General features: G+C 39.4%; 1 protein-coding gene across 1 annotated transcript in view; it reads left to right on the forward strand.

Moving 5' to 3' along the window:
- The first annotated feature begins 20,804 nt into the window (after nt 1-20,804).
- LOC131221117 (ent-kaurene synthase, chloroplastic) overlaps nt 20,805-27,749 on the forward strand; it is a 32,584-nt gene continuing 25,639 nt past the window's right edge. Inside the window, exon 1 of the mRNA XM_058216243.1 lies at nt 20,805-20,950. Within this exon, the coding sequence (XP_058072226.1) occupies nt 20,878-20,950 (73 nt within the window). The 5' untranslated portion in view covers nt 20,805-20,877. The remainder of the gene's footprint in view (nt 20,951-27,749) is intronic.

Below are 27,749 nucleotides of genomic sequence, written 5' to 3' on the forward strand. Positions count from 1 at the left end.
TCTCAGAACTCAATCCCAAAGTTTAAAATCTCTTTTCAACCCATTTCTTTCACAAATCTCACCTTTCACCACCTTATTCTTTACATTTTTCTAAGTACTTTTATAGTAGACACTAATCCTAACATTTAAATGATAGAGAACAATACTTAAACTTAAATTTACTATAATAGTAAATATATAAATAAAAATGGGTTTTGGGTCATTAGTCTTATGGAATCTGACAAAATAAATAGGTGATTTTGATAAAGCAACCTAGTCTATCATAATTGGGCGACACGTAGTTAAATACTAACTAAACAATCAATGAATTTGGCTTGAACCACTTTCTATACAAACTATAAGACTCAAAACTATTAAATCACTAACTCAACATTACTTAAAAACATAGGAGCAATCTCAAAACTCAGTTGCTCACAAGAGCACATTAGAACTCCGTCTTGGACTTAGACCACGTGTCGAAAGTTCGATGACCGCGAAACTATAAGGTTATGACCACCTTACTAGGCTTGACAACCATCACGGGAATTGAGTCCAAATAGTATCTAAAAATGCACAACTTAAGCCCAGAGCAAAGTTTGTGGAAAACGCGAATATCTTTAGAAAATGAACTCAGATTTAAGTGATTTGGGTTGTTCGCTTGCAGGCCAAATTTAAGGTTTCAGACTATCAGATTTTGACCCAACTACACCCTTGGATTAGGGAAATTTTCCTACACAGGTCAGTGTACTTGTGGCCCTGATCGAGCGACGATAGCCGTTGAACTGAAACTGGTCCTCCATAGTCGATCCACAAATCTGATCAGACCAAAATCTTAACCTAGCCTAGATCCATTGCTAGGGAACTTACCCTACGCCATAGGTGAGTAATGGACCTCCAAATGGGCCTCGTTTATCAGAAACAGACTCCTTTTAGCTATAACCTAATTATACCATGGCCCTGGGGCCATTTAAACTAGTTCTGGGCCTATATAAGACCCTTAACCCACCCTTTCTCTCTCACGTACGAATTTGCTCCAAACCCTAGGAGAGAGAAGAGAGAAAAGAGGAGAGAAAAGAAAGAGTGAGAGATCGTTGCTGGGATTCTCTCCCACAACTCCACGCCTCGATTCACCCTTCCACATTGCTTCACGATCGTCTCCAACTTCGATTTGGGTAAGAAATCCTAACCCTAATCTCATTTTAGGAATCCAAGTAGAAGAATCAGTTAAATAGCTAACCTCTTTCATGATTTAGGTAGCCGTTGAACCGTAGACAAAGACGTAGAGTTCGAACCGAGTTCGTAATAGGCGTACCGGCGAAAGGTGCGGACTATAAACGTTTAGGTTATGGTTTTCAAGGCTTTCAATGTCAGCTAATGATTTATGTCTAACTTGATTATTGTCATATGATCCTAGTTACGATGTTTTCAATATGTCATATATGTGTAAACTAGGTTGTATACAAAATGCATTCTATGTGTTTGTTGAAATGTTTAAATGAATATGAAATCACGATTTGAGCTTGCCATGACTATTAACCTAGGATTCATGTTTGTTTTATGTATGACAATCCCCTTGTGATAGGACTTGCCATAATGTATGCCGTAACTAATATAGTCTATGTATAATACAAAATACATTCCATGTGTTTGTTGAAATGTTTGACTGAACATGAAATGGTGAATTGTGCTTGTCATGATTTCTAATCTAAGATTCATGTTTGTTATATGTGTTATAGCCTATGTTGTGTAGGAAATTACTATAGTTCACTTCATAACTAATTTAATCTATGTATTTGGTAATGTGTAGGCTAAGTGTTTGATAAAATGCCTGAATGAGATATTGTTTGTGAATTGTATTTAATAAGGGTGTTGAGATGGAATTCTCAATTACCTTATCTATGTGTATAATTTCCTTCATGTAATCTTAATTTCAACTATACAATTTATGGATGAATTGAAATGTTCAACAGCATGTTCAATATGTTGATAAAATGCTCAAATGAGTGTTGTACTTGGATTGTTTGTTAAATGCCTATATGATTATCAAATGTCTCCACATGCTGCATTTGAGTATGATTGGGACTACTACATAGTCCAGGCAATTGGTAACAATTCCTGTTTGAGTGGCCGAATTAGTCTCGCCACATTTGATGCGTTCGGTGAATCCGAGTCATACGATGATTGTCGATAGTGGTACCATGTCGATTAATTCAGTGTACGCTCGTACCAGTCAAACTTGTCTAATAAACCGATAGGCCTATTGTGTGTTTACCATGTATGAACGTTACTGCTTGAATCTAAGGTACCACTTACTAATGTAAAAGTCTATTTCAACCATGGTACCACGATCCGCTAAGACTCATGAGCCGGGCATGGTGGTATGGGACACCGTGGTCGAGTTGTCGGCCTAAGCTGGGGTGACAAGCCTCCCCGTAGTGACCAGTGAGCAACCCAAAACTGTAAGTCAAATACAGTGGTATGGGACACTGTACTCGAACTGTCGACCTACCTCGGCGTAGCCTGACTGTGGTCCCCAGTCGGGTTGGTGACGACCCTTCGAAAATAGACTGTCAGTTGGCAGGACGTTGGTGGTGTGACCTTGAGTACAAAATAGGCCTACGCTAACGGTGACGAGCCTCTCGTAGCGACCTAGAGTGTAAACTCTTGAACTTGCCTATCGTATGTGATTAACTAAGATTGACGACCCTAAATGGATCATTGTTTGGGTAAATGATATAAAGGGAGGTACCTTGGCTTCCCAAACCTACTATATGAATAGGTCTAATTAAGAACTTGGCTAACACACACATGCACCGCATGTCTTTGGCGATGTAGTTGAGCATAGCGGGAGTGTTGCATGCGCGACCATGAGATGATGTCGTTGAGGGAGTGCAGACAAGGGCATGCATCATTATAGCATATGATCTCTGCATTAACAAGAGTACTTAGGACATGATTGTTGCACTATTTTATCATTACTACTTGACTGAATTGATAACATGTTAACTTTTACTCTATAGTTCCATTGAATTAACTACTCATTCCCACCTGGGATGATGTTTTAAACACCACCCAAACTCTGGTTTAGATGCAGGTGATGGTGAGGTCTATATAGCAGAGTTGGACTTCGTAGGCGAGGAGGAAGAGTTCTCCTACGTTCAACTATCGGGCGAATCTATGTAGATCTCATACCGATACGCAAGGACTATTGGGATACCTGTTTAGTTGAACACATTTACTTTCCATATTTATATGGTTAGAAACAACACATGTATATATTTAGCCCAGTTTCATACTCATACTCCGAAATTTGTGAAACGTTTTCATAGTTAAATGCATATATTTCAGTCTTCCGCTTGCCAAATTACATTAACTCTTGAGTATGATATGTTGTTTTAGTATAATCTCACTCATGTTTACTACATTGCTAATGGACGACATCTAAACATTATTATCCATGTTGCATAAGTGATGCGTTGGAACTCGAGAGTAAAGCTTTGCTCAACCCTCAAATTTCGGAGCGCTACACACTTGTCGATAAATCTACAAAGGTAAAAAACTTAAAGATTTTGCTGTATTTGAAAAAAGTTTTCTAACCAAAATCCCTAGAATGTTCTATTCAATTTTAAGGGTTTTAATTACCTTATGTTTTGGGACATAGGATGTGAGGCTAAGATTTACCTGTGACGAGTTCGAGCACACATCCTATTAAGGTAGACGCTTGATCAATCTTCCTATGGGGCTCCTCTGTCTAGCTGACTCAACGATTATGCTAATTAACAAACTAGGGCACTTTCAATCTCCCCCTTTGTCAATTACGTGACAAAATACCAAAACACCTTAGAACAATGTCTAGACTAACACCATAAATTGTGTATACATGAACTTTACACAATTTTACAAAGCTAACTAGTTCATACACACAGATGACTCTGTCATTCAGTAGCTGCTCCCCCCAACAGCAATCTCCCCTTGTCTTCTTGCAGCTGCTCCCCCTGAAACCTGTACCATCATCCACAAACACAGATACACACAATTTTATCCTTCGGGGTGTGAATTTGTTCTCCCCCTTTTTGTCAGTCATTGGCAAAGGATAACATACAATGGATATTGACTGAAGTTGAAGCATATGGGAGAACCACAAGTCGGCATAATGAATAGATATAAAAGAACATCCCATGGAAGCATAGCAGTTTCAAAGAAAAGATGTGATGACTAATAGTATGAGAATAAAGATTAAGCATCATGGACCATAGTCAATATAAACCATATAAAACAGGTGACAAGATTCACAGATGATAGCAGCATTCAAAGCAGTAAAGATATATGAGATATAATAGCCATAATCAAAACAAATATCCAAAATGAGTATTGCCCAAGGTTGGCAGTAGTATAACCTCCATCTCAAACCAAAAATTTAAGCCCATCCATGGGCACCTAGAAACACACACAAGTATCTAGCCCATCCAGGGGCATATACATCCAAAAAAAAAAAGTTGTCAGACTATGCAGGTTAGTAAGCCATCACATACACTCATGTGATCGTAGGGCATTCAAAAAGATACCCATGCCCATACGTTGAGATGAGAGTAGGGTGTATGTGACGACACACAAACTGTCTATACTATGGCGGAGGTGTGGAGGAGGACGGTGTTATATCGTCGCATCTGCAGGTGATCAGATCCACCAATTGCTACACCGACTACTGCACCCCATTCACCAGTCGTTCCAACACAGTGAACCTTGCATTCACGGACTCCTTTAACTAGGTGACTTCTCGCAGTGTTGTTCCAATCATATCCTGATGTAGTTTGAACCTTTTTGCATGCTCGGGTTCAAATGAGGACGGAGCTTATTGGGGCGCGAGAGGGTCATCCTCAGCCATTCCGGCGCCTTCTACTTGAGCAGCATCTTCACCACGTTCTCCTTCTTCATGAATCTCTTCCTCGGGTAGGTCTTTGAGAAATCTGTGGAACTTTAAATCCATCCTTCTAATGTTATTCTTGTTGAAGTGTTAAAGGGGAAGTTCCGGATCGTTTGTTGTTGGAAGACTGATTGCATTGCACAATGTGTGAATAATCCAAGGATAGGGCAAATGCACATCCCGAGAAGTATGAATCGCATATACTAGTTAATGAACAATCAGAGTAAGAAGGCAAATTTTGATCCCTGTGGCTACAGAATAGACTATCATGGCCATGAATCCGGTGAGGTCGGCACGATTGGTACCTCGAGGATATATGTTGGAGGCAAAGATGTCATGTAGAATATGATACCGTGGTTCAATGAATTTTGCTTTTAGCGCATTGCCTTGGTACCAGGGAATATCATGACCATGACATAGAAATTTTGTAACCATGTACCGAGTTTCAACATTCTCAAGGTCCATGTTAGGGAGACCGACGAGTGATAGAGTAAGGCTAAGGATGTTTGCAACGGTTGCAGGCGTAATTTTTACATCATCACCATCAACAAAAACAGTGATGGACGGAGGTTCAACCACCACAGAATGACTAGAAGCAAAGAAGTTGTAGGTCCGTTCATAGTGACATGGACCACCAAAATCAAGGAGAGGTAGCTAGCCAATTTCGGCTAACAGGGGTTCCAGATTGTACGGTCGTAGACACTCCCTATCTACCCTCCTTTCATGAACTAACTTCCTTCCAGTGTATTTTACCAATGCCAGAATTACCCTAATAGGAGGAGGGGCCGGTGCTTCAGATTGGGACCCACCACGCGATGTCTGTCGTGTTCACTGGCGAGTAGGAGTTCCACGTTCAGGAGCCCTTGCCCTTTCCTTTGGAGTAAGAACCTTTTGTCTAGAGGATCTGGAAGATTCTCCAGGACCAGACATTTTCCTTTTGTCCTTTCCCATTTTATGGAACTCACAGAGAGGGGTTTGATGAATTTGGTGATAAATGGACGAAGGTTCTCTTGAAAATATGGAAATACCTAAAAAGCACAAGATGGAATCTTGATGAAAGGAGGATATGGAACGGGCATTACCGGATTTGAATGACGTCTAGGACTCTTTGATGAAGCTTCTTGTGAGCCAGCTGAAATGGACGAGCAGGGAAGAAAGAAAAATGATTTTAGAAGAAAATTGTGATTTCTCCCGCTCAACTGCCTTTTATCGAGTGGCACTCTTCAATATCATCGAATATTGTTTCAATGATATCAAGAGACCCCATTCAATGTTATCGAATCTGTCTTCGATAACATTCTCGATCATGTGACTCTTCCTATTCCAAAGAGGCGTTGATGATATCGATGCTTGGTCGATTTAATCGAGAGCCCACATGATTTATCGACAAACAAATCGAAGGTGTATATTCTTCATTTTTCAACATTTCGACAATCTTCCATGTATAATATAATATATCTTTATACTAAAGAGTATACACAGCAAAAATTTGTACAAGCATTGTACAATCTAAAATTATAAACATCAAGATGTTTATATACAAAAAGATTAAGGTGAGGAACCTCAGATGTATCGTTAAAAGTTCATCAAAATTGCATCTTTTCAACATCTATCCACATCCAGATGCATGACCTGGACATGTTTTTCCATGCTTAATTGTTTCTAAGCATATGGATCAGCCCTTCCTTTGCTTTTAATGACATAGCAGTGGTTATTTGTGCGACAACCCTTCATTACTGGTTTACCCGATAGGTCTAGGATTTCGCATTCTTGTTTGTTAAATGTAATCACATGTTCATTGTCACATATTTGAGAAATGCTCAGAAGATTATGCGTCAATCCTTTTATGCAAAAGGCATTCTTATTTTTGAAAATATTTATTCCTTTGATAATTCCTTGTCCAATTACCTTAACAGTGCTTCCGTCTCCATAGGTAACTATCCTATCATTAAGATCTGAATAGTTTGAAAGAAGGGATTTGTCACCTGTGACATGTCTTGAGCATCCGCTATCCAGGTACCACTTAGCATCATTGCCTGTTATATGATTTGAGTGAGTAACAAGGTAATTTTTCTTTTCTTTCACTACCCATTTTGAAACAAGGTTTTTTTATTATGGTAGTTTATGTTTCTTTAATCAAGTTAGGCAACTGAATCGAGTTTCCTTGTCTCATACATTCATTAGTTTTCTTGTTTAATTCAGCCACTTGATTCAATAACTTCTTAATTCTGTTAGCCATTCTGGGTGGTGATGGATGTGTATTTCTTCTATCCATATTCCTCGGTAGACACCTGACATCTTGTATTTTTCTGGTTTGTTTGAATTTACCACTATGATTTTGACCAGCATTATGTTGAGTCCTCCTAGGTGACATGTATTCAAACTTATAATGACCAGAATCACCACATGAATGACAAACTGGAGTAGTTCTTGTTTTACTTCCTAAAGCAACATATTTTTCAGCCATTGGTGCTACATTTTCAGATTTTGTTTTAAACTTATCATATCCTAACCCACTCTTGTCTTTTCCGGGTCTTCCCATCCCTAAGAGTTTTTCTAATTTTTCACCACTCTGGGAAAATTTATAGTTTAGCTCAGCAGATTTTCTAGACTTTTCTAAATCAAATAGGAGTGTCCAATTTTTATTTTGAAAGAGCATGTTTTTATCTTTTAATAGCTCAACTTGTTTGGTTAGTTTTTCAGACTCAGATTTAAGGAAGGTATTGATTCTTTCGAGTTTATCATTATCTGAGTGGTATTGTTATAGATTGTTAATTAGGTGTGTATTGATTTCCAATGTCTTATCTAGATCTTTTTGCAGAAATTTGTTTTTGTTTTCATTTATTCTAAGTCTTTTAAGGATATTAATGCTATGAATGTAGAGTTGATTATAAGCATCCTGCAGTTTATCCTTCTCTTCTTCTTCTTTCTCAGTTTCCTCATTGTCTGATAGAAATGATTCAGTGGCATTAGGTTCTTCAGCTTTCTCAATTTCAATGGGAATGGTTGAGGCAGTAAAGACCATAAGAATTATAAAGATTTCTATTCTCCATCGCTCTCTGAGTCACTATATTCTGAGTTTGACTCTTCTGTATCATCTCATGTGGCTGACATTGCTTTTCTTTTGGTTTTCCTATTCGGGCATTCGGTGGACAGGTGTCCAAACTTTCGACAAGTATAATATTGTGGTTCCTTGGACTTTTTACCAGATTTACCTGTGAAATGTTTGTTGTCCACCGGTCTTCCTTTAAATGAATGGCCGTGATTTTTCTGAAAGAACTTTCTGAACCGTTGTGCCAACAAGGCCACTTCCTCATCTTCGTTTTCTCTTTCACTTTCAATGTCCTCATTTATTGTATTCTTTGACATTTTGAGGACAGTAGTTTTGGATTTAGGGGTTTGTTTGAAGTGTAGTTCAAATGTTTGTAGGGAACCTACTAGTTCTTCTACTTTCATCTCATTTATGTTTCTACACTCTTCAATAGTTGTTACTTTAGGATTAAACCGTTCCGGTAATGATCTTAGTATTTTCTTACAGATTTTTGGGACTGGAACTTTCTCACCTAATCCACCCATGGAGTTGCAAATGATGTTCAGTTTTGTGAAAAACTCCATGAAGGTTTCATGCTTTTCCATTCTGAGACTTTCAAACTGTGATGTTAGAAGTTGCAATTTGGATCTCTTCACAGTGCTTGTTCCTTCATGGGTTGTTTCCAACAAATCCTATGCTTCTTTGGCTGTCCCACACATACTGATTTGATTGAAAACTTCTTGGGACACAGCACAGTAGATAGCATTCAAAGCTTTAGCCTCAGAAGTTTGGTTTTCTTTATCGAATGCTGTCCACTTTTCTTTGGATTTTGGTTTGGTGATAGTTGTGCCATTTTCAAGTATTATTTGTTCAGTTGGTGACACATATCCTTTTTCGACAATATCCCAAACATCATGATCCAAAGATCTCAGAAAGTAATGCATTATAGCCTTCCAGTATGCATAATTTGATCCATCAAATACTGGAGGTCTAGTGACCGATGAGCCCTCTCCTTTGTCCATGTTACCAACTTTAATCAAGATCACTCTCTAGGCGATGAAGCCCTTAAGAGAGACCCTCTCTGATACCAATTGAAATTGCAGTAATGACGGCTTTAGTTGAAGTGGGAATACACCAATATGTCTTAGAGGGGGGTGAATAGGACTTTTTAATATTTTATGGTAATTTAAAATTCTATCAAACTTATCCTGAGAGAATATACATATATCAGGATTTCTTCAAAGTAACTCTAATGGCTTCTAAGCCAATTAGAGGATCCAGTCATAAAAACTATTTGACAGATAAACAAGGTGCAAATAATAGTTTATGATGGATGTGATTGTGTGTGAGGTGTGATCTCAGAAAAGTAAATATGAAACTATTTAAGGAAATCGCACAAGCAATAACAATCGCAAACACAGTTGTTTTTATAGTGATTCAACTACTTGTCTACTACACTTCCGGCAGACACACTCAACCCTTGAGTGTACCGGATCTCACTAATGGAGGTTTCACAACAGGTTCACCTCAAACCGGAGGTTTTAAATCAGGTTCACCTCTAACCAGTACAACCTACACTTAGGCTGACACGACGTGTCTACACGACATAGTTTATGCTCCCATGAGCAAAGTTCAACATACAACACTCGACTTTTATGCCACATAGGCCAAGGATCCACACAAGGAACCTCACCAATTTATGCTCTTATAAGCAAGGGTCAACACAAAGCACTCAAGTTTTAGACCACACAGGTCAAGGACCTACACAAGGACTAAGAGTTTATGCTCTCCATAGAGCAAGGGTCAACACAAAGCACCTAAGTTTTAGACCACACAGGTTAAGGACTTACACAAGGACCTAAGGGTTTATGCTCTCCACAGAGCAAGGGTCAACACAAAGCACCCCCACGTACACTCCCGCCGGAGGTCTCCTATGAGGACTTGTAAGGGGTGAGAAACACGTTAGACTCAATTCTACATAAGAAATTATCACAAGGGTCCTCTGAACTCTAATGAGTTACAGATAAGTAGATGAGCCCCATTTAGCGCATTGATGAAGATCTCCTCCTTTGATGACGAAGAATCTTCAGCTCCCTTGAACCGCAACTCAGAAGATGTACCAATACAAGGCAACGGGTTGGGTCAAGGTTATGATGGAATCCTACTCTATTAAATGTTTTCCTATAAGGGAGATAGAGCGATTCCAATCATCTATGCATTCAAGGCATCCCAGCTTAATGATTTGCCATTAAGGTAATAGTTGTAGGATCCTTGAATGTGGAAGTTCATTCCCCAATCCACTCTATTGAATGTCAATGATGAGGGTGGATTGGAGGATGAACTTCCATGAGAGAAAAGGCTTAGGGTATAAGATCTAAGGTTAAACACACAAAAGCACTCTCTTTTTTCTTTACAAACAACCAAGGGCAAGCTTTCATTAAATAGGCAAAAAGTTCCAACGGATATAAAACGGTCACATTTTTTATAGAGTTCGATATCATCGAGTAGGGTCGATATCATCAAGTGTATACTCTCAATAGCATCGACTGACCGCTCGATGACACGAACTTAACTATCAAACACTTTTGAAACATTTTGTCAACTGGTCGAGGAAATCGAACATGCGGCAATGTCATCGGATTTCGAACTTCGATTTCATCGACACAAGGTTTGAATCCTCGACATTTGAAAATGTGAGAACACTTACCTTTGAAATATTTAAGGTATATGATATGATCGAGCATCACTCGATATCATCGGAATTTGAATATCGATGATATCGAGGGTAGTGTCGATTCATCGATAATTCCAAGGAATTTTCTTATAAGCTTACTGGACAATTTATGTCCACCTTCGATGACATCGACCATACCTCGATATGATCGATATTTGAATATCGATTTTATCGAGTGACCATCGATCCAAGAAAAATAACCTGAAACACTTGCTGGATAGATTTGTATCCCAATTCGATATCATCGAAGGGCTTCCGATATCATCGAGATTTGAATTCCGACGATATCGAGGAGCTCTTCGATATATCAAGGATTATATGTTTGCCTTAGCAATACTTTGGACACAGTAGAGCATATGTCAATTTTATCGAGTCGGCTCAATGGACTCGATATTCAAACTTCGATGATATCGATGAGTCTATCGATCCATCGATAATTCAGTCCAGATATCCTTGTGGTTGTTAGACATCTTAGGTCCTCATTTCGATAAGATCGAGTGAGCTTCGAGGACATCGACAACAAGTTTCGATTTCATCGAACCACTTGTCGATAAATCGAAAGGTAGAAAACTTAAAGATTTTCCTGTATTTGAAAGAAGTTTTCTAACAAAAAATCGTAAGATGTTTTATTCAATTTTAAGGGTTTTAATTACCTGGTGTTTTGGGACATGGGATGTGAGGCTAAGATTTACCTGTAACAAGTTCGAGCACACATCCTGTTGAGGCAGACACTTGATCAATCTTCCTATGGGGCTCCTCTGTCTAGTTGACTTAACAATCATGCACAAACCAAGGCACTTTCATCTAGTTCCTAATCTATGCATTAAGACTGGTGGTTTTTATGACTGTGTTTAGTCTCACTTTACTTAAATTAAATGTTGCAAAGTCTACCGCGATCCAATACTAGTAGTATTAATGGATCATATTGTAAAAGTATTGCCCTTATTATCCAACAATTACATTACTGAACTATTTAGATACTTTCTTCAAAATTAAAACATGTTTTTGAAATGTTTTAAAAATTAACCATTGACATTGATCAATATGGCCCAAGTGGGATAATGTAAAAATTTTATAAGGTGAGCCTTATTGATCAATGGTTTGGATCTCCCCAAGGGTTGGATAATGTGATCAGGCGTACTAGTGGATACTGGTGGATCTTACTTAGTTGTGATTGGTCTAAAATTGTGTAACGGGTGGTGCGCTACAACTGTGTTACACGCATAATATTTTAGATGGACTAGGAATCCTAAATTCATGTGGAGCCTAAAGGGGATGTGTTTCGATGAGTTACAAATTCCTCACCCTCAGTAAATACAAAATCAAGGCCGGGTCCTCAAGCCTACACATGATTGAAGCCATGTACCATCCCGATGCTTCTCATGAGGTGTAAGGTGCGTAGGATTGTGGCAATCGAATTACAACAATGTGGTTCCAATTAGGTAAGAATTTTGTTTCAATTATTTAGATCCCTATCTTCGGTGCACTGCATGGTCTTATATATATATATATATATATATATATATATATAGGGAAAAGGTCCTATGCGCTCGACCTCACGATAAGCTCCCGTGAGGTCGAGCTTTGTGGGCCCCACCGTGATGCGTGTCGACCATCAACACCGTGCATTTGATGGGTCCCCTCTAAATTATGGGATATCCCAAAAATCAGCTGTATACGGAACTCAGGCGGGCCATAGCATCTGAAATCATGTGAAGACACCGTTAAAACATATAAAAGCACTTGGTGGGGCCCACCTGAGTTTTGAATGCTGCTGAAACTTGGTCTGAACCCTCATCCAAGTGGGACACACATAATGGATGGGCTGGATTTTCAAAGCACATCTCGGTGGGCCCAAAAAATGATTATGAATGTTTTAATGGTGCACGGCCCCTCCCCACTTCTGTATGTGGTGTGGCGCACGCAAGTTACGGATTGACTTGATTTTTGAGACGTAGGCCCATGATGGAATGGTGCATCTGACTGATGGGGTAGATGTTCGAAACGCATCACGGTGGGGCCCACACAACTCGACCTCATGGGACGGACTCGTGAGGTCGAGCGCGCGTGTGTGTCTATTGCAATTCTAGTTTCACACGACTTTCCTCCAGGCCGAGTCAATTATATTTTCAACACTACGGGCAACCATCCTTTTTAGTAAGTTCATGGCCACACCTTCCTACTGCTTGGAAGAAATTTTGAATTTTTGCTTCATTAGCATTTCATAGCCGCAAGGTAAATATGGGCCGTGCCATTCTCATACTTTGAATTTTTTTTGCAACCTCCATTATTTTATATTCTCTATCTTTTTAAGTTGATGAAAAACCAGTAATCTAATTCAACATCCAAGTGTACCCTCCTTATGATTGGATCATCTGATTTTCAACGAGTGTGATCTTCATGCAGGGGCATGTTGTTTTCATGGTAGTGATGTTCTGTTCAAGTGGCAAGTTGGCAGGAAAGATGATATGGTACCATAGGAAACGTCGATGTCGTCATGCGCCGAAACCGGTCGGACCAGTTTCAACGGGCCCACCATTAAATATGGGTATCAAAACATCTCGGAGTTCAATCCAAACAGTCAAATTTGGGCCCCACCATAATGTATGTGTTGTATCCACACCATCCATCCATTTAGAGAGATCATTTTAGGGCATGATATAAAGAATGAGGCAGATCCAAAGTTCAAGTGGACCCACCACAGAAAACAGTGGGGACAGTGACGCGTACCGTTGAAACCTGCCTAGGGCCCACCATGATTTTTATTTAAGATCCTGTCGCCCAGAGAAGTTTTTAATGGTAGGCGTTCAATCCTCACTTTTTCTGTGGTGGGGTTCACTGAAGCTTTGGATCTTTCTCATTCTTTTGATCATGCCCTAAAATGATCTTTCCAAGTGTATGGACGGTGTGGATACAACAAATACTTCACGGTGGAGCCCACAGAACGTGGTGACGTCACTTCAGTAGCAAGACTCGCTACTGTCAAGTTCAGTAGCTAATCCGCCTCCCTTACAAATGGCTCGGGTTCCCTGTTGCTGATGGTCGGTACTCTGTGGGACCCGCCATGATGTATGTGTTTCATCCATTACATTCATCCATTTTTACAGATCATTTTAAGGCTTGATGCCAAAAATGAGAGAGATATAAATCTTAAGTGGACCACACCACAGGAAAACAATAGTAATTGGATATCCACCATTAAAATCCTTCTGCCCTTTGTTCTGTTTATTTGATATCTAATCCGTTGATTAGGTCATACAGACCCAGATGAAGGGAAGAAACAAAGATAAACTTGATCCAAAACTTTTCTGGCCCACAAAAAGTTTTTAATGGTCTTCGTTCATTCAACCCTCTTTCCTGTAATGTGGTCCACTTGAGATTAATATATATCTCATTTTTTGTCTCATACCATAAAATGATCTAGAAAAATAGATGGACGGCATGGATGAAGTACATACATCATGGTGGGGCCCACAGAGCACCGACCAGCAGCCATTGGGGGAGTAGCCAATCCGTTTCCCTCAGGTTCGGACCTCATGGGTTCAAGTACTCATGAGGCGTATGTATTAGCCAATAAAAAAGTGCCAATGGGCTGCTTTTGAGCTAGCCTCGGTTAGCTCAGGCCTGAGCCAACGCTTTAAGGTTCCTACCCTCGTAATGGAATAAGTCAAGCATAACAGGCCCAAGTCCGACTCAGAAATATTTGATTGGGCCCAACCCAACCCAACCCAACCCATTGATATATTTATAGAATACAACAGATTACTCATGAAGTCGGATGCGGATGGGCCATTGACAGGTTGAGTAGCCAAACTACTACTGAAGTGACCTAACTAAGCTCTGTGAGCCCACCATGATATATGTTTTATATCCACGCGGTTCATCATATGGAGAGATCATTTTAAGGTAAGATCTAAAAAATAAGTCACTTCCAAAGCTCTAATAAACCCATCACAGAAAACGATGGAGAGAGTGATGCCACCTTAAAATCTTCTAAAGGCTAGAAAAGTTTTTGATCAAGTTTATATCTATGTTTTACCTTATTTAATGCCCCTATTAACTTTTGTACCAAGTAGATTTTGATAAAACATCACGAGGTCCGGGAAAGTTTCAATTTTCAACCATGGCATCAATATTTCCACTGTTTTTTGTGGCGGGTCCACTAAAGCTTTGTATATGCTCATTCTTTGGCTCGTAACTTAAAATGATATTTTCAGCTGTTTTTTTGTGGTAGGTCCACTAAAGCTTTGTATCTGCTCATTCTTTGGCTGGTACCTTAAAATGATTTTTTCCACTGTTTTTTGTGGTGAGTCCAGTAAAGCTTTGTATCTGCTCATTTTTTGGCTCGTACCTTAAAATGATATTTTCCGCTGTTTTTTGTAGTGGGTCCACTAAAGCTTTGTATCTGCACATTCCTTGGCTCGTACCTTAAAATGATATCTCCCAATGGTTGGACGTTGTGGACATCACAATGGATCTAAGTGAGGTCACTTCGGTAGCGAGTCTCCCTGCTAAATCTGTCAGTATCTAATCCGCGTCTGTCGTGCTGAGCTGGGTGTTGTCAGTTCATGGAAATTGATCAGGCCATGCCCGTGAAGGTGTGACCCACCATTTGACTGTTTGGATTGAACTCCACATATTTGACTTGTAGGGCTGTCAACGGTGATGCAGCTTTGGTGGATCCCTACCTGTGGGGCCCACTATGATGTATATGCCTCACATCCACGCCGTCCATCCATTTTGACAGTTTATTTTATAGCATGATCCCAAAAAATGAAGCATATTCAAATATAAATAAACCACACCAGAGGAAAACAGTGGTGATTACCTAATAAAATGTGGTCCCTTCATCCATCCAGGTCTTTGTGATGTTGTCAACAGGTTGAATGAAAAATAAACATTTCAGAGGTTTGAATCAGCTTCATTTTTAGGACCATGCCCTAAAAAGAGCTATCAAAATGGTGGACGGCATGGATGTGAGGTACATATATCACGGTGTACCCCACATTCAAGTTGTGGTCTACCTTAGATTTGAATCTGCTTCATTTTTCGGATGATACCTTAAAATGAGTTGTCAAAACGGATGGACAGCATGGATGTAAGCCACATACATCACATTGGGGCCCATATTCAGGGATTCAACTAAGCTGCACCCCAGCAATGAGTGGTCCATGCCACAAGTACTCAATGGACCGACCCAATTTTTTTCAAGTCCAGGTCCAACTTCCTGGAACCATTTAGTAACAGTGTCGGGTCCAGTTCACAATTTTGGACCCGGTTCATTCGGTCCACTGCACTGGACCTGGTTGAAATTAGGTTCGGTCCAATTAATTTTATTACTAATATTAAATATATTAAATACATATTAATTAATGAGATTTGGTAAGCGAAAAAAGTAAAGGGACTGTCAAGAAATGGTTTCCAAAATAAAAAATAAAATCTGGTCGTCATCATATGGACAGAAAGATCAATGGGCCAGATTCAACGAGCAGAGTATGGCCATCCAAACGTATTGGTACACCGTTACTACACACTTGCACACTTATTACTCAATCCAAACCGTCCAAATCTTCAGCAATATTGTTAAGAGGGATAATCCAAAAAGTTACCCTAGATGGATGATGCTAATTGCCTGATTCATGGCCAACAAATGAACGGTTAAATTAAAAGTAATCAACGGTTTATACTTAACAACAAATGACCACTAATCTGAGTTTAGGATCCTCTAATCAATCTGATCTCATGATTTTCATTAAAATGGGCCCCACGAGTTGAACGATATAGATTGAGGTAGATGCATGCTAGGTGTACAATGGCTGTATGTGCAGTACAAGAAGATAACTCATTGGATTTGGGGCCACCATTATGTATGCATATTATATCCATGCAGTACATGTGTTTTGTCAGATCATTTTTGGACATGAGCTCAAAAATTCAGCAGATCTAAATCTTAGGTAGACCACACTACATAAATCAGCCGTAATTGACCATTAAAAGCTTTTCAAGGGCCACAAGAGTTTTGAATCAAGCTAATTAATATTTGTGCAGTCCTCTCATCCAGGTTTTTGTAACCTTAATAACAGGTTAAATGAACCATAAACATTCCACTGGCTCTTTAGGAAGTTTTTAATAGTAGGCCTTCAATTACTATTTCCTCATATGGTGTGGTCCACTTAAGATATGGGTTTGCTGCATTTTCGCTTATAACTTAAAATGATCCGGCAAAACGGACGGATATAAAAGACATCCATCAGCGTGGCCCCCACGGTAAAGAATCCACCGACCTCGAGGGATCTGGATTCCTTCCACCAAAGCCATGTCCGTATATGCCTCATGGGCGCGGATTAAGTGCAGTACGGGAAACGTCACACTAGTGAGGCCCACTTTGATGTATTTATTATATATCTACGTCGCCCATCAGTTTTCCAAAAATGAACAGATGTAAATATCAGGTGGAGCACACTAATAGAAACAACGGTGATTTAATGCCCACCATTAAAAACTTTTTAGGGCGTACCATAATGTATATTTGCCATCCAACCTGTTTATAAGGTCAGAAGGACCTGGATGACGGTAAAACAAAGAAATATGCTTGATCTAAAACTTTAGTGGCCCGTAAAAAAATTTTAACAGCCAATCACTACTGTTTCCTGTGGTGTGGTCCACATGATATCTTCACCATCTTCATCTTCATTTTTGTGCTTATACCTTAAAATGGTCTGAAAAAAATGAATGGACGGCTTGGATATACAACACATATATCAAGGTGGCTCCACTATAAGGGACTCATCGGCAAGCCCCTCAGCTAATCCACTGCCGCGTCTCATGCCCGGATTGGGAAGAGAATCTCGGGAGAGTATCAAAGAATTAAATATGGGTAGTCCGTAGGAGTACGAGCTTGGTTGTATATGAGCTTGCTGCTTGCCTAAGCGCCTACGATAGTTTGGGGCCCACAGAGACATCCCTAATAAATCCACTCCGTCCATCTGTTTTAAAAGAACACAATAAGATAGAAATTTAAAAATAAGGTAGATTCAGAAACTCTTATAAACCACTCCATACGAAACAGTGGGGATTGAGTGTAGGAGTGATGGAAGCATGAGGATGATACTTTTGCCTACAGTTTATCATCCAAGTGGTAATAACTCTAGGAACGATTTAGATGGCATGTAAACATCATGGTCATCTCTAAGAGAGTTTAAAAGATGGTGTGGCCCACCTGAGTTTTGTATCTGCCTAATTTTTAGAGTCCATTGTCTTTCAAAATAGATGGACGGAGTGGCTTTGTCACGGACATCTCTGTAGGCCCCACATAGCCCCGAGCACAGGAATATCTCTGTGCCCGGGGTCACATGCAATCCACTTCCAGTTCACCTGTTACTGATGCAGTGGCCCACCTGATAAGCATGTCACCTTGATTTTCGGAGGAGAACATCTAATAAGTTGGAGCTTCCTGATGGATGGTATGGATATTATAGCATATCTGCCACTCTGGCATATGTGGTCGCGTATGCCGGAAACGGATTGGCTACTCCCCTTGACACCAGCCTGGTGGCTGATGGTCGGTGCTTGTCAGCCCCACCATGATGTATGTGTTTCATCCGTTCCATTCATCCATTTTTTCGTATTATGTTATAGGCTTAAGCATAAAAATTAGAAGGATATAAATATCAGGTGGACCACACCACAGGAAAACAATAGTGATGGGATATTCACCATTAAAATCCTCCTAAGGCCCACTGTGCTGTTTATTTGACATCCAATCTGTTGATTAGGTCATACATACTCAGATGAAGGGAAAAACAAATATCATCTTGATCCAAAACTTTTATGCCCCTAGAAAGTTTTTAATGGTTTCATGGAATTGGATTTGGTCCCATATGGGGTTTCTGTGAATTTTGAAATCTACTACACATGTGGGCCCCACATTGATGCATGCATTTATCCATGCCATTCATCCATATACCCCGTTTACACGTGACATCCGTTGTGCATTTGGTTCGTTGATTACTATTCCATGGTCCACCAAACATGAATTATTTTCCCAAACATGGGATTGGATGGCTACGGTACCATGGTACATGCAATCATTGTGCAGTAATGATGTTAATACCATCTAATGCAATTCAATACCATTCAATTCCACTTGATTTTTAGAATGGCCTCAAATTTGATCCGACCCCTTATCCAAATGGGACACACACAGTAGATGGGCTGGATGTCTAATCTCTATCTTATTAGGCCCTATATAGAATCAGAAAGGTTTCAATGAATGGACATCCACTCTCAACTGTTGTATGTGGTACGCCCCATGGTAGTCTTGGCTTGGCCTAATTTTTATGCCCATGGCTCACCATGAATAGAGTACATTTGATTAACGGGCTAAACCGCCATACATCATGGTGGGCCCACAACGCTCAACTTCATGGGAAGCTCTACACATAGCTCCACCACATGAGAAACTTCCCAAGAGGTAGGGCTTTTTGAGCCCCACCGTGACATGGCGAACATCCATCCCATTAAATAAGATGCACCCTCCCACGTGCCATGGGCCTAAAAGTCACGCCAATCCTTGACATAGGTGAGCCACACCACTAACAACAGTCAAGAATGGATGCCTGCCCATTGGAAATTTTGTGATTATATCTAAAACCCAGTTAGATGTGGTTTAGATATTCAACTTATCCATTGTATGTGTCCCACTTGGATGAACGATCACACTAAATTTTTAACCATTCTAAAACTAAAGTAAGCCCCACCAAATACTTTTAAATGTTTTAAGAACAATTTCTTATGATTTTAGATTGACCTACCTGAATTTTGAATGCGGCTCATTTTTGACCCATCCTATAATCTAGAGAGAATCTACTAAATGCCTGGGCTGAATATCTATCACATATCATGGTGAGTCCCAGAGACCTCATGGGAAGCTCCCATGGAGTTAACCTTGTATTTCCCAACATGACCCACACACATGAACAAGGCCAAGAATTTGGACTAGGGGTGTACACAAATTGAATTGGGTCGAGCTTGGCACAGCTAGACCTGGCTCGCCCACTAGTTGACCCCAGCTTGAACTTGGCTCAACTAGGTCCTCAAGTCTAGCTGGCTAGCTTGGCTTAGTTCGATCAGAAGGTCGGGCCGGTTCAAGCCAAGACCGAGCCCTTGCGCCATTTTCTCAAATACATGGAGTGCACCTTCAATTTCTTACAGAATGTAAAGCAACAACATCGGTGTACATGTATTTCATCAAATACTCAGCAACACCATAAAAATCAAGATACAGGGGTATTTGTTTCATATCCATACCTTTCTCGCCACCAGCTGACACTTCATTGAGTCATTTTATCAAACACTTGCTAAGCAACATCAATATCAAAATAACTAAGTCCACTGGTTCGATCCGAGTCAAGTTGAGCTCGGGCAAACTTAAACTCGGCTCGAAATTTTTTCAAGCTTTCGAGCTCAAAAACATCAGCTCAACTTGGCTCCAATTCAGTTTCCAACGGCGTCCAATTGAGATTTTTTGAGTCGAGTCAAGTGAGCTAACCGAGCTAACTAGGTTCATGTACACCCCTAATTTAGACCTCCTAACATATATGGGTATCAGTTGGGCTTGAGACTATAATGATAACTTATTAACCTCCATGTGTATGCATATATAATTTATCCAATAGGATGAAATAACCTTTTAAACAACTCATTAACGTGCACTTGGTTATATATTGTTTTATCTTTTGGTACTTACCGAAGATTATGTATTGTTTTATTTTGTGGCCCACTTGATGAATGGATAAGACAAACTTCTGCACTCGACCATCTTTATGGTGGGCCAAACCCATTGGAAGGGTTTGATGTCACATGCACTTGATAGCTTGAAAAATACTATTACGGTGGACCACAACCTTTGGTCCAACCGGTTGGACTTGATTCATATGGAAAACGTGGACTATAACTTTGTCCAACTTAGTCTATTATTATGATTATTTATAAAGATAGGGGAGTTTTGCTTACTAGGAGTCTAAGAGTTATTATTATTTATAAAGATGGGGGAGTCTTGCTAACCAGGATTCTAATAGTGTAAACCTGAGGAGTATCGAAATGAGTACTCCCGCTGAACACATTGCATTCAACGGCTACATGCAGTATGCCGCGTGAGTGCTTTTTATTGCTTTCCTTTCCCTCTCTCATCCCTCCCTCTCTCCAACCATGTCTCTCATTTTCTTCAACAATCCCTGTCTTCTCCCAAAACCCAAAAGCTGCTGGAGTCCCTCTCAAACAGGTTCTCTCTCTCTCTCTCTCTCTCTCTCTCTCTCTCTCTCTGTCTGTCTGTCTGTCTGTCTGTTAAATTCTGGTATCGGTACCACCGTAAGCATACGGTTTTACTAGGTATATGTGGGGCCCACGTGATGTAAATTACATCCAAGCTGTACATCAGATGCGTTCCCTTAATAGCCGATCAGGGACCAAAAATCAGGTCGATCCAAGACTCAAGTGGGCCACGGGAACAAGGAGGGAGGGCACTCTCACCCTTGATTTCCTTTATCGAGGCCAGATTAAGGATCTGAACGTCATGGATTCCATACATATAACACGGTGGGCCTTCCACGCTAATCAAGGGTGGGCGTACCCTCCCAGATTGTTCCCTTTGCTGCGGCCTACATAAGTTCTGGATTTTCCTGATTTTTGGGCCGGAAGGGTATTTTGGGGTGACGCATCTGATGGACGGGTTGGATGTCGTGAACATATCGCGTGGGCCCGGCATATGCTTGTTTTCTTAGGAGTTTTTCTATCTGTAGTACTGGTATGCCATCTCTCTCTCTCTCTCTCTCTCTCTCTCTCTCTCTCTCTCTCTCTGTTCTTTAAATAAAATAATGGTGTTTTTTTTTTTTGTTTTTTGTTTTTTTGTTTATTTTGGATTTTATGTCTGGCTGAGTATCAGTATTTCTCATTTGTTTTTGTGCTGTTTATTATTATTATTATTATTATTATTATTATTATTATATAACTTTCATTTTGCATTTGTATTGTTTTATGGGCTTTTGCCTTCATTAGTACTTTATAGGAATTACAGAATATTGAGCAAGATTATGCATGCATGGGGTGGGTGGTGGGCCCGTCGTTCGGTGATCCGGATGGTTGATCTGATGGGGCCTACTTTCCCATTTGTTTTTATGCGTTTTTTTTTTATAAAAAAAATATATATATATATATATTTTTTTTTTATTTAGTTTTTTGATTAGTAATTTTTTTTTTCAAACTTTCATTTTGCATTTGTGTGGTGTCTGGATTTTTGCCATCATTACTAGGACCTGTTTGTTTTGGTGTAAATACAAGTAAATATATGGTAAAAGCATATAATTACTTATGTCATCTCTTGGGAAAGAATGGAATTGCTCCTTGAAAATGGGTTAAAACTCAACCTTGTTTAGTTGCCATTGCCAAAACTTGGTGGGCCCCACCATGTTTTATGTATTATATCCGCACTGTCCATTCATTTTTTCAGATCATTTTAGGGCTTGAACCCAAAAATGGGGTAGATCCAAAGCTCAAGTGGACCACACCATAGAAAACAATGAGTTCAATGATGGTGTCATTATTCCCATTGCCCTCGTGGTGTGGTCCACTTGAGCTTTGGATCTGCCTCATTTTTTGGCTCATGCCTTAAAATGACCTGGAAAAATGAATGGACGATGTGGATAAAATACATACATCATGGTGGGACCATCAGAGTCTACCTCGTTTTCTGTGTCAGGACTTGCGAAAAGGTGTAGATGTCAACATTGTAAAACGATAGCTCTTGGAATTTATGTATATATTAATAAATGCTTAATGCAATGAAATTATAGGTAAATACAACATACCAAACATGGCTATATTTACCTCTAATTTCACAACATGAAGCATTTATTAAATACATATGTAAATTCCAAGAGCTATCATATTTCGATGTTAACATCTGCACCTTTTGGTAACTCCTAACACATAAAACGAGGCAAACTCTACGGGCCCCACCATGATGTATGTATTATGTATGTATTTTATCCACACCGTCCATTCATTTTTCCAAGTCATTTTAAGGCATGAGCCCAAAAATGAGGTAGATCCAAAGCTCAAGTGGACTTATGAAAATGTGCAAATGTTGACATTGTAATATGATAGCTCTTGGAATTTACATATGTATTTAATAAATGCTCAATGCAGTGAAATTACATGTAAATGCAACATGCCAAACAGGGCTGCATTTACTTGTAATTTCACTACATTAAGCATTTATTAAATACATACGTGAATTCTAAGAGCTATCATATTCCGATGTTGACATTTGCAACTTTTGGTAAGTCTTGACACATAAAACGAGGCAAACTCCGTGGGCCCCACCACGATGTATGTATTTTATCCACGCTGTCCTTTCATTTTTCCAAGTCCTTTTAAGGCAGGAGCCCAAATATGAGGTAGATTCAAAGCTCAAGTGGACTTACGAAAAAAGGTGCAAATGTCAACATCGTAATATGATAGCTTTTGGAATTTACGTATGTATTTAATAAATGCTCGATGCAGTGAAATTACATGTAAAGACAACATACCAAACAAGGCTGTATTTACCTGTAATTTCATTGCATTAAGCATTTATTAAATACATACGTAAATTCCAAGAGCTATCATATTATGATGTTGACATTTACACCATTTGGTAAGTCCTGACACATAAAATGAGGCAGACTCTGTGGGTCCCACCATGATGTATGTATTTTATTCACACCATCCACTCATTTTTCCAGGTCGTTTTAAAGCATAAGCCCCAAAATGGGATAGATCCAAAGCTCAAGTGGACCACACCATAGGAAGCAATGGGAATAATGACACCATCGTTGAAACCGCTGCTTTTATGTGCTCATGCCTTAAAATGACCTGGAAAAATGAATGGATGGTGTGGATAAAATACATACATCATGGTGGGCCCACCGAGTTTTGGCAACGAAACAGGGTTGAGTTTCAACCCATTTTTGAGGAGCAATTCCACTCTTTCCAAATAGATGACATAAGTAATTATAAATGCTTTTACCACATATTTTACACCAAAACAAATAGGCCTTAAAGGAATTACAAAGAATATTAAACAAGATTATGCATAGGTGGGGTGGGCGGTGGGCGCGGTGGGTTCGTCATTCGGTGATCTAGTTGGCTTATTTGATAGGCTTTGTTTCAACAAGAAATGAATGTGGTTTAATAGGGAAAATCTCATTCAATAATGAACAAAGAAAATAAAAGAACATTCATCATCATAGATTTCATCAATTCTGAGTTTCAATATATCATCGTGTTTCCCGTGATTCTGAAACAAAGTACAATGAATCTGTGCAATGAAAGAAATGATAATCAATTCAATAGCGATTTTGGCAACATTTCGGCGTATTTGATGTCCGTTAGAGTGACAGAGGGGTTGTGCGGGTCCAAGATCTTTTGCTTCGAGTCGACACTTAAGAGGTATATGCATCGAAAATCGAATTGCGAAGGGAACCCTCAAAACTGCAAAGCACAGGGCTGTGGAGGCCTTTTATTGCGCGACCGTGCTACAGACCCATCAAATTTGCGCAACACTATTCAGTGCGTAACACTATTCATCGCGCAGCACTATTCACGCGCCCCATACCCGATCATTCTCTCTGGAACTTCTGATGATGCAAATGAGAGGGGGAGGGGGTATTTATAGGCTTTCACATATGTGAGGCATCAATTTATGTGCCATGGGCCCCACTCCGCGCAACACTATTCACGCTTAACTATTCACCGCAATAGATTTTTCAGAGAGGGATGATAGAGAGAGGGTCGCACAAATAGGAAAATGTTGCGCAATGGGAGATCCAGGGAGAGAGAGGGCCGCGAAATGGGCAGGGCTGCCTACCTTGGATCCTTGATGCGCAACAAACCAAACTCCTATTGACTCGCGCATTTTTGTGCCTCAACAGGCATATTTCTCATTTGTTTTTGGGATTATATATATATATGTATATATATATATATATATATATATATATATATATATATATAAACTTCCATTTTGCATTTATATTGGTGTTTGAGATTTTGCCTTCATTTCTACTTTACTTTGGAGGAATTATAGGATATTGAGCAAGATTATGCATATGTGGGGTGGGCCAGTCGATTGGTGATCTGAACGGTTCATCTGATGGGGCCTACACGCTATAGGAGACGCTTGAAAATTGCTGCAGATTGCAACCTTTTGACCCTTTCAGTGTTTAGCTTATTTTCAATTGAAAGTGGATTGTCACTGTAATTTTTCTTAACCGTCTATTTGGGTTGAGTGATCCTCCTTTGATGGTGGGGCCAGTAGGATCAACAATTAGGATCACTGAACCATGGGCCCACTTGTAGAAAATCATGCTTGTCAACGAAGCATATGTTTGTGGAGGCTTGTCTTCCTATACTGCTTCTTTGCTCCGGAATACCCTCCCTTTGTTTTTTTTTTTTTTTTTTCTCCCCTCTCTCAAGTAGTTATATACTATGATTTACAATTCAATAGATGTTTGGGTCCCTTTTTTTTTTTTACTGATGCATTTCAGTGATATTTATATGATCCTTGGGCGTACGAATGGTCTTATGTGGTCAGTTTGTATAGGTGCAATAGTCCAAACCATTGATTTGGTGGGCTCACCATGGATGGACTTTTTTTTTTTTTGAACTTCCAATTTGTGGGGTACTAGATGAAGGGTTAGGATCATCCAATTGAGGATACCTTTTGGCTATGGTCACCACCATGGGGCACCCGTTTGGTCAACTGCAGATTAGTGAACCATAGACCCTATTTTCATAGACAGCAATAGATACTTGCATATCTTGTTTGGGAACCGTAATTCCTTTTAGTTGTGATTCTTCATTCCTTTGGAATTTGCATTTACTCTCTCTACAGGTGTTTATTGCCTATTTCCATTCATTGTAACCATTGTTTGAAGTATCCCCGGTATTGTCGAAATATCCTCGTTTATCCGTATCTCCAGCTCGACGATACCAATAACATTGGCAATATCAGAAATTCCAAGTATCGACCATGTATCGTTAAGTATTACTAATGTGTCTATATCGCCAATATTTTCAATTGTGTAAATTTTCAAGGTGTCAGTTGTATTGCCAATGCATCGATAACACCTATGTATCGCCAATATTTTCGACTGTGTAAATTTTATGTGTCGCTTGTATTGGCGATATTTCAGATATCGCTAAAAATCTGTTTTTTTAAAAAATCCATTTTAAAATTTTTTATGGGCACATGGTTATATGCAATTTTCAATTTGTCGACAATAATATCAATAATATCTCAATATTATCGTTATCGCAACATAGGTGATATCGAGACCACAATCTTTCGTTTCATTTATAGTCGTTGACGATTTCTTGGCAAAATATTGTGTTATCGATATTTTGAAATATCGATAAATGTTTGGATGGAAGGTTGGATGGTTGGATAGATGGTTGAATGGTTGGATGGATGGATGGGATGATTGGACTAATTTCTTAAGACCAGTGTTCGAAATATTAGTATTGCATTGCGTATTGCATCCTTGGGTTACAGATACATATCGGTTATCGCACGGGATACATCGTTAGTATCGGCTAATTTATCGCACTTTTTGGGAAACAATCATTGGGAAAATAATTGAATTTTTCAATGAAATTTCAAGGATTTTTTTTTTTTTTAAAAGACCTTAATCAGGGTGTTTGAAAACGGCTACGTATCGGCCGTAATGACTGATACGTAGTGGTAATGGTCGTGATCGTTACGCGTTATGGGGTCGTAACGGCCACCCCTTCTTTTTCGTGCCCGTAATGGCCGTTACGGTACCGTAACAACTGTTACGAGCCTAAAGAAAATAGGAAAAAATGATTTTAAAAAAAGAAAAATGAAAAAAAAAACGTACATTTCTTTCTTTTTTTCTTTTCTTCTTCTCCTTCTCCTTCTTCTTCTCAGGCTGCGGCTGCGGCCCTGCTGCTGCTACTGCGGTTGCGGCTATGTCTCCCCCTCTCGTTTTCTCATTCTCTCCTTTTCCCTTTCTATCCTTCTCGTTTTCTCCTCTCTCATTTTCCCTTTCTTTCCCTCTCATTTTTTTCTTTTTCCCTCTCATTTCTCTCTCCCTCTCTCTCGGTCTCGAAAAAAATGAACACCTTTTTTTTTAAGTGGTCTGCGGCGCACGCCGCTTAGTGCACTTGCACTGTTTTAGTGCATGCGGCCCACCTTAATTTATGTAGTGTATTATATATCCATGCCACCCATTAGTTTTTCTTGATCATTTCAAGGCATGGTCGCTAAAATGAAGCAGATCCAGATCTCAAGTGGACCGCACAGTAGGATTGAATGCCCATTGTTAAAAACTTATCATGGCTCACTGTAATGTTTATTTACCATCGAAACTACCGATAAGGTTGCATGGACCTGGATCAAGGAAAACACAAGGTGCAGCTTAAGTAATAATAATAATAATAATGAGTTGGCAAAAAGGATGGACAACATGGATATACAACAAATGCATCAAGGATTCAAGGTGGGTCCTATGTTTAGGGCGTCATTCACTAGCAGTCCACCTAAGGTTTAAACTTGCCTGTTTTTTTGGATCATGCTTTAAAATGAGCTAGCAAAATAGATTGACGGCACAGATATACAAATACATTAAGGTGGACCCCAATTTCAAGGCCTCAACCACTAATGGTCCACCTTAGATATGGATCTACCTCATTTTTGGACCATGCCTTAAAATGATTTGATAAAACGGATGGATGTCATTGATAATACAATGCATACATCGTGGTGGGCCCTATGTACATGGCCGTAAAAATTGCCCATGAAGCATACATTAATTCAAAATTAATAAATTAAATTATGGCACTATTGTTGCCATGTCACAATTCCAAAATTAAAGTATTTAAATGAGTTTCACCGTTAATTTGCAAACACTTGTTTTCCTGAAATAGGATCATTTGATATTTTTCATTATACACTGTTCAATAAATATCCACCAATCCATTAGTGAGATAAGTGCTAATAGATTGCGTGAATTTAACGTTGA

Source organism: Magnolia sinica, chromosome 12 (genome assembly GCF_029962835.1).
Source record: "Magnolia sinica isolate HGM2019 chromosome 12, MsV1, whole genome shotgun sequence".
NCBI classification, from domain to species: Eukaryota; Viridiplantae; Streptophyta; class Magnoliopsida; order Magnoliales; family Magnoliaceae; genus Magnolia; species Magnolia sinica.